This window comes from Halyomorpha halys, unplaced genomic scaffold (assembly GCF_000696795.3).
Source record: "Halyomorpha halys isolate HHAL.00 unplaced genomic scaffold, Hhal_1.1 Scaffold1097.1, whole genome shotgun sequence".
Lineage (NCBI taxonomy): Eukaryota > Metazoa > Arthropoda > Insecta > Hemiptera > Pentatomidae > Halyomorpha > Halyomorpha halys.
The window spans coordinates 1-9,564 of NW_027109442.1; the positions used below are offsets into that span (position 1 = coordinate 1).

Here is a 9,564-nt window from a genome sequence, read left to right on the forward strand (position 1 = left end):
ACTATTTAAAAATTTAGAAAATTAAACAACGGTCTGGTGTTATTTCCAGTAAAGTTACTGCTCATGTAGAAGACACCACGGGCACTGAAAAAAATAACAAGTCTTGAATTTGTATTAAACCATATTTATGTCATATTAATACTATGAATTATTGAGAATAATATTAATAAAGTATGAAACAATAAAATATAATATCATTTATAAATGGAAATCTACTGCTTACTCCTATAAAAATATCTGATGAAATAAATTATCCTTAAAAAAATTAAATCTGTACCAATACAACCAGTGAAGGGTTAGGGGTGCAGTAATTTTTAAGGAAGTACTGTTACTAGACTAATGGTTGTGCAAGGAGGTAGCTTGGTCAGAATCACTTTCAACCACCAGACGTTTACCTAAGGGTATCCACTTTATGAGGCTGGGTGGACCCCTAGAAGGCTCCTGAACCCACAGGACTGACTCCTTTTAAATTCTCCTTAACCAGTAAATATTATGAGACAAGTACAACACATTCCAATGAGATTAAAATTTATTATATTGGTCATTTAGCTATATTACTTGATACAGAACAATATCTTGGAACAATAACAACAAATGGCCATTTTTACTGATTTATATATTTTTTTTAATTAACATTGTTTTTCAAAGCTTAAACTTTGACATGAAAAAAAAAATATTATTACAAGACTATAACTATTCCTTTTCTATACTGCTACAAAATATATTCTTCTTTATAAAAACTATCAGCTTATTTTTCTATATAGCATAAATGTGACTAGAGCTTATTTTATTTATTTATTTTTTGTTGTTATATTAGTTCAAAATTTTAGTTTTTTCTTATTTCTTTATATTTGATTATGTTCATTTTAATTATCTTTCTGTTTATATACATTTAGAGATTTTATTTATTTTTTAATAAATGATGTTTTTGAAAATTAATGTAATTTTTTAAAAATTTTAGTAAGAATGCGATCATTTATCACTATTACTTATTACCACTGTGGCAGATTTTAATATTTATCGATAAATAAAATGAAAATTTTTTCAACGACAATTGTTGTAGTTTCATCAAGAACTTTAAATTTCAGATTCTCACAAAATTTTATACAAAACACATGTTTTGTTTAACATACCAGTAAATAGGACCTTAGTCCAGTTTGTGTGTATTTTAGTTCCAAATTCTGTATTTTCATAGCTAAAAATAATATTTTAAATCTTAGTAAGGTTAAAGAACAACTTATGATTTCAATGAAAAGTTAATATAGGAATATATCAATCCTACAAATAAATGTTTGGAGCTGTGAAAGAGGCCTTCAATGGCCTTGAGACCTACGGAGTGGCGACCTTCATATCTTGACAGCAAACTATTTTCCTCCGACCTATCAGAGTGGTTCAACTTGTCTTTAGGATCATTGACTAGTATTTATTTTACACATCTATCAATTTTATAAATTTGTTTCTTATATTTCCATAATTTACTTAGCTAATTTTATTATTTTCTAAAAGACCTTTTTATTTTTACTTTTATTCATCGTTTTATTATAACTCTTTTGTTTATTTTATGTTTATGTTTTCTAATGTTAGATTTACCAAATAAGTGTTTATACCTGAGCCAACTTGTTGTTTTTGTTCCTTTAAAGCTTTCTAACAAAAATACATAGTCAATTTGAGGTAGCTTTAACACTTCAAAATGAATTCAAAATTAAAGAACTTTGCCTTCAAAAAAATTAAAAAAATTCTTGTATTTAATATAAATTTGTCTGATTCTATTAAAATACTCATATCAATACATTACCTCGAAGGTGTTGGATTTCCCATATACACAACTTGCCCATCATTGCACTTATTATCTTGGAAATTTGCATATGAATCACACTGAACTGCAGGAAATGCATCTTCACGATAAATACTTTCTGCAAAGAACTCATAGGAGCGTTCATGACTGCAAAATACTGTTTGAAAATCATTTAATTAAAAAACATTACTGATTTCTCTAAATTTTTTATCTTCCCACCCTGCTTTCAGGTCAAAAATTAAAACACTATTGTACTTAGCTCATTTATTTTTATTTAGTTGTTTCAGGAATACTATGTCCCCGTTTTTAGTAACTATAATTTAATATTTTTTAAATAAGTTTTTCTACAATTATATAAAATCTATTAATTGCATTTCTATTTTTTGATAGAAAAAAGTCAAACTAGTGAATAAGTTTTTTAATATAATTTTGTTTACTTGGCTAATTTGAACCTGCACTATTGTGTGAGTAACGAATTTTTAAATATATAACAAGCTTTATATATGTAACTACTACAGCAAAGTTATGTCACCAACTAGATTTACCGAAATGTCCAAGATAAAGATAAATAAATTTAAACATATATCCAATAAGCACTATTGTATTTTAATTTTTTATCTGAAGGTGAAGATAGGAGAAATAATAAAATTGTAAAATAGTGAAGGTTATGGTAAAACAAAATTATTAATAATTTCTTGAAGATGGCTGATTGACCATGGGTAATAATGAAAGGAATATGATCCGGATGCGGTAAATGAAAAACTCAAATATTTTTTTTAGCCCCGATGCAGCCCTGCAATGTGGGACGAAACATTGGCTCAATATAAATAGTTTAATCACTATTTGAGTTTTTCTTTGACTGAACCTGGAACAGCTTCCTTTTTTATTAATAATAATTTACATTAAAAATCATTTTTTTTTCTTTTTTAGTTTGAATATGAGCAATTAAAAAATTAATATATATAAGAGGACAAAATGCTAAGACCTACAAATAACATATTTGTGAATAATAGATTTTTTTTTATCAGACAAATTTATTCTACAGAAGAGATGTAATTGTAAATTTATCCATAATTTTTAGATAATTTTTAAAATACTGAAGCATAAATTGATTTCAGGAATATGTAGAAAAAAATATTTCTTATTCACAATAATTGTCATTCATATCCCTTGGCTCCTCAACTATATATTTACCTTCATTTTTCCAACTTAAGAAACATTTAAATGGAAAAAAAAAAAATTCAAATAAATAAAAATGCAACAAATATGAAATCAATTATAACACTACTCTCTTATAATTTAAATAATTTTGGAAAAATTAAGAATTACAAAATAAGACTGAGCTAGTATATTTGGCTACTAAGACTTGTAAAAGCAGTTCGTTGATGTAAAGTACATCGCTCTCAGCGAAAAGTTGATCATTGACTCAACAGTGAACGGTTACAATCTGGTTTCATTAATTGTCTAAAATTATTTTAAATAAATTCATCATATGTAAATTTGTGATTACTACATATATTAATGAATGCTTTCCTAATTAAGAATATTAAATGATAGTATATTATAAAAGAATTCAGATATATAAAATACATTAAATAAAATATAATTAAAAATATACCTCTTTGAAATTTATAAACTTTTATTTTTTTTAATTAGTTAATTTTTAACTTTCTTCTCTTCTATCTCATCCTCCTTAATTGCCTTTCAGCTAACCACTTGGTTAAAGCATCTTCATCTGAGCCAGCGTTTTTCCTCTTTCCAGACCTAGCCGTTGAATATGTTCCATATAGCTCCTTCTAGGTCGGCTTCGCCTTCATACATTTTCTTGGCACTCTGTCTTCTCCCATTCTACAGACGTGTCCATACCATCGGAGCTGTCGGTGTTCAATCACTGATTTTACTGAGGAGATCTGAAGTTCTTTTCTTATTCTTTCAATCCTTATCCCATCTCTTCTAATTTTGCCCAATATTCTTCACAAAAATCACACGTTAGCAGCCCTAATCCTGCTCATGTGCTTGTCTTGGGTCATCCAACTTTCACTGCCAAATTTTTTATTTTAAATATTCAAATAAAAAATATAAGACTGTAAGATGAGTTTTAATAACTGTGAAATTAAATAATTTTCCCAGTAATATAAACATCTTAAATCTACATATTTATGTTGTTTGCTTTCAAATGTAGCATTATTTGGGAACTGTCAAATTCTTCCACTCCCCTTCCTTGTCTATACCTTGCAACCACCTCATGCTTATTCTTTAGCTTTCAATCAAGGAGGGTGTCGTATCTTTTTCATTATTTTTTTTTTTCTTGACCTTATATTATTAATTCCCTTATTTTCTGTCTTTTATTGTGTACTATATTTTTATATTTATTTTTTATCTACTTTATAATTGTTATAATTTCCGTCTTCATTAATTGTCTAATACCTTTTTGTAATTCTTCTTTATAAATACCTTTCACGGTACATCTTATAGTTATTTTTTTAAATTTACTTTGTTCATTTATATGAACTTTACTTATATTACTTTCACATATTTTTAACCATATCTTAGTTTACTTTCATTTAATTTAATATAATCTCTTGCTTTATTACAGTATTTTAATTTTTTATATCTTTTTTATCCCTGATGAAGCCTTGCAAAGTAGGATGAAACATTGGATCACAATAAATATTTTAATTACTATTTGAGTTCCTTTTGTCCGCACATACAAAAAATATATTGCACACGGTCCATCAACAGTCATCCAATTAAATTCCTATAATTTCTGTTGAAATATTAGGTTATCATTTGCATTGAGTTTTAATAGATTCCAAATTGATTTATTTCAACAAAACCAATTAATCAACTTCAAAAAGGACTATTTTATTTATAGTTTACAAATCTTAAAAACCTGAATATTTTCTAATGCAGAAATTCGAAAAAAAAAAAATGGGAATACCACATAAAAATTTATGTTGAATAAGAGTAAAATATAAATATTTTATTATAGTTTGATAATTTTAGTCTTACTGTTTAAACTCAAGGTACACCCAGGCTGGTTGTTATATCCTCCGTTAGGATAAAAGTCTGCATGACCAAGTGGTTCCCTGTAGCCCAGCACTCCAGCGCTGGTATGTATAATATCAACAAATTGTCCATCGTCATCGTCCAATCGGACATCCTTTGGTCTTACCTGCTCATATCCAGGTCTTGCTGGGTCCAATCCTGAAGATGTATTAAAATTAAATTATTATAAATGAAAATACGATAATTTAAGAATTATTATTTTTATTTTAACATTGTATGCATCACCGGTTATTATTATTTTAATAGGTTGTCAATATATTCCAGTATATTATGTTATTTTTTTAAGCATTGTTTTGTTATATCAAATATAAGCTTTTTAAAGAAATGAATGAATGAATCATGTGGTACTATTAATGAATATACAGGGCAATAATGATTTTGTGGTACAGGGTTCCAGAGTCTTCTTCTTCATATCTTTAGCTTCCCTCTTTAGTGCCTCTAAGTGTAAAGGAGCATTCAGCCTGGAATACCATTCTTCCGTATTTCTAGCTAGGTTCCTCGGACATATTCCATGGTCCTTAGAGGATTTCTTTGGTCGTCCATCCTGATAACATGGCCGAACCACTTTAGCTGACGAGTTTCCTGGAGCTCTTTCAGCTCTTTCCTGAGTTCCTGACAAATCCTTTTGTTCCCTCCTTGTTTTTCCAATCATCCATCGCATAAATTTCATTTCAGCAGTGGTGATTCTGCTCTCCTGTCGGTCTGGTAATATGCAACTCCCCGCTTCATAGAAAAGTATGGGCAGATACACTGTCTTGAAGATGTGTAGCTTGACATCTTTGCCTACTTTTCTCTTCCCTACCACAGTGTTACATATCTGGTAGTAAACTGCATTTGCCTTGTTAATCCTGTTAGATATAGGATATTATGTTTCAGAGTCAAATTTTGATAATTCTGGTCTTATAAATCGACTAGTTTCCTTCCTTTAAGAATAGCAGAAGTCTGCCATATGGCTGTTTCGCCAGACTTGCTCTTGTTGTTCTTTCTTGTAATCTCCATTTAATTTTTTTTCTATAGATAAACAAAAAAAAAGATATAGAGTAAATTTGAAGAAAGTAACTGTATGTTGAGTATCTAAATACATTAATGTATCAGAATGTGACACAAATTCCAATAACCCAAAAAAAAGATATTATTGCTTGTTAATTTATATTGATTCAATGCCTTTGTGTACATACTTGAATCAAAGTGGATACCCCATAACTTATAAGAAATAGCCAATTGCACCGTGAACTACAAATGGAATCAATAAACGACTTTATCAAAAAGTGGTTCATAAAATTCTACTTCCAGTTACCAGCAGTTAAAGGAGCAGTAACTTACAACTTAGTAAATCTAAATTCATCCTGAAGACTGAAGCCCAGGCTGCTGTAGGACACTCTGTTATAAATTCTGTATTTTTCTATTTCTATTATTATCATTACTACTATTTTATTTATTTTCTCTCTTTGTCTATTTCTCAAATTAACTTTTTTTCCACTCATTAGAAGTCAGTTTTTTTCATTAACTTTTCTTTTTCTCTCTTCTTAAGAATTATTATTTTTATCTATTTATTTTATTTTATATATATTTTTTTTTAATTCATCTTTATTATTCAAAATTGTTCAATATTTATAGCATTGCAAGTAGTTAAGGGTGTCTTTTACATGAGACTATACCCTATTATAATTAATAGTTAAATAAAATAAAAATCTAACTGTTTCATTAGCAATGTAAAGCCCACCAGGCTGATCTGGTATTGATAAAACAGATAAAAATGAATATTCTTGAAAGCTGCACTACAAAAGACAATGTATAGTCTTGGATTCAATACTTGGTAAGGTATTATATACTATTTGTGGAACAAAGGTTGTGGAAGGAGGGGATTTGGACAGAATTTAACAGAACAACAAGGTATTTCCATAATTAAGGGTACACACTTTGTGTGAGCACAGGTGTGTACCTGTAGAACCTCCTGAGTGCAGGTTTGATCCATGGATGTTATAAAAGAATAAATGCAGCCAGACTGCAACCCGAGCCTGAAAGATAGGATACCGTACTCACTGAGCTAGACCATTCTGTTATATATATTCAAACAATCAGCAGATCTGTTCAACAGGAAGAAGGGAAATATAATTAAAATATTTTGTAGGACTGGAATTTAAGGATCTGGAGAAGGAGGATAAAGGTTTTTGATATATTTTTGTAGAGTTTTGAGTGCTATTAATGGTCACTATTCACCGATAGCACACATGTGTCATTGCTATGCTTGGTGAGGTTAGTTTTGGGATGGGTTGGGATGTCAGCTGTACTAAAAAGATATTAGAAACAGACAACTTCAACTCACCAGTTACCCTGGCAACCTTTCCATAACCAGAATCTCTGACAAAGCCACCAGCAGTTCCAACTACATGAGAGCCTAGGCTGTGTCCTATCAGATGGACTTGATCCACAGTGGTTAGTTGCAACTTTAGTAGCCGAGTCACCATGTTTCCCATCACGATTCCGACTTGAGGGACTCTGAAAGTGGTTATGATGTACTCGAATCTCGATATAGGACTCCAGCCAGTGGCGACCACGTTATAATCTGACATGCTTCCATAGGCTAAAATTAATAAATCAATATTAATATTTATTTAATACATTAAATTTTGTTGTAAATAAAGGCAGTACATTTGTATATTTAAACTAAAAAATATATAAACAGAAAGTTTCTATTTCAGTCACATAATTCGATGACAGTGTGAAGTAAGACATACTTTATATGAAAAAAATACTGAGACTAAGGAACAACTTCTATTTGTAAATTGATATTTATACAACTAGTTCCATAGAATGTCTTCTGAAAACTCTGTTTGATTTATCTTCTAAACTCTAGTCGGAATGAGAATAATTCTTATGTTTAGCATACTTGGGTTATTTATCTGAAATGTCAGGAGGTAGTGGAAGATAGGAACTCGCAGAAGAGAGTTATAGGAGAGGTCGAGTCCCACACTGTCTACAAAAGGAAATCATAAGAAAAACTCAAAACTGTAGTGCTACAATTGATGTTGAGAATGAACACTTATAGAAGGGGAAGAATCACATCATTGTTTTTGGGATCACTAGTGTTTTAGGCACTGAGGGGATGACAGCTCCTGTCCTCCTGACAGGGGATGCAGGAGGTCTGGATCATCCCTTGTCTGATCTCAGCTATAGACATCTTGAAAAAAAAGAGTCATCTGAGAAGAATAAGACACTTGTTTGTTTGGATCGCTCAGAGTTTTGTTTGTATGTTGAAAACTGTTAGAGAACCAAATGCTTTGTTTAAAGATAGTGTTAGTTTGTGATATAGAAGTCATCAAAAACCATCAGTCATCATAGAAGAGCATAAATTGGTTAGTGTTGTACAACATAGAATTTTAAGTATATTTATAAAACTAGTTAATAATTTATGATGAATGGAATATGGTCCAGGTGCGGTAAAAAAAAACTCAAATAGTAGATAATTATACTATTTTATTGAGCCCACGTTTCGCCCCACGTTGCAGGGCTTCGTCAGGGCTAAAAAAGATACAAACACTATAGTTACAAAAAGTATAAAAGTATAAAATGAAAAGTAAGATATAATAAGAAAAATTAAAGGTTGTAAATAGTAAATGAAAAGTAAGATATAATAAGAAAAATTAAAGGTTGTAAATAGTAAATGAAAAGGGTAATAGTAACAGATAGATAAGAGAAGAAATATTAAAGAAAGTACAAATAAAGAGATGAAAAAAAGAAAAAAATACAAATCAAATGATGAGACAGAATGCATACCTGTTTTGACAGCAGTCAAAGACCAAGTGACAGTTTGTATTGGGAGGAGTGGGGATGGCAGTTATGCCACAATAACGAAAATAATTTGTAAAGTAAACATAGTAAAAAAGTATTTGAATTAGGTGAACAATAAATGGTAATATACATAATAGGGGAAAAAAACAGAAAAACAAAGGAAAAGTAAAGTATAAAATAATGGGATACAATGTGTGTAAGTAATTAAGAAACGAAATATACCAAATGAGCGGGGATACAGAAAAGTGTAAAATATAATAGAAAATTAATAATAAAGTAATTAATATAAGTACACTTAGGAAGGTAACACATGAATATAAATTAAAAGATAGATACATGAATATAAATGAAACAGGAAGGATAGTGAATATAAAAATAATTAAAAAAAAAAATCTTCCAGTTAATAATTTAGTTGACTGTTCTAATTGTCTAAAAACCCGCTCTGAGATTAAAAGTCAATAATGCTATAAAAATCTGTTTAATCTTAAACAGTTAAAACAATTAAATCTGTTTAAAGTTAAAGCTTTTCATTTGAACCTAAACTATTCTAAAGATATGAAAAGTAAAAACTATCAGACTTCCTTTTACTTACTTTAAAATAAATTTTTGTTATTGCAATATTTAACCAACACAACAATAAAGAAAATCTAAACTTAAAGTCTTATAGAATACTGCAGTAAATAAATACTCAAGTCACTTATAAGGTAGGTCAACCAAATATGGCCTAGGTCCTATTATGGACTAATGTTGAAAAATAATACAAAGATGGGATTACTGAAAAAAGAAGAGTTAGCATCTATTTCTATAGGTAGGCAAGACATCATAACAAAAAAAATATGAAAGAATGGTTCAGCATTCACGAGTGTAGCTTAGAAGTTACAGGATGACATTCTTATTTTTAGGTAAGT

At 29.4% G+C, this 9,564-nt stretch overlaps 1 protein-coding gene across 1 annotated transcript; it reads right to left on the minus strand.

Annotated features, from left to right (window-relative positions):
- Positions 1-58: 58 nt before the first annotated feature.
- On the minus strand, positions 59-9,315 carry LOC106688276 (pancreatic triacylglycerol lipase; the record flags this gene model as incomplete). Its single annotated transcript, XM_014432668.2, has 5 exons — positions 9,249-9,315; positions 7,191-7,448; positions 4,808-5,002; positions 1,796-1,952; positions 59-84 (listed from the first exon to the last, which is right to left on the minus strand). Coding segments are annotated over exons 2-5 (625 nt in total), but the record flags the coding sequence as incomplete, so codon positions are not given.
- Positions 9,316-9,564: the final 249 nt, after the last annotated feature.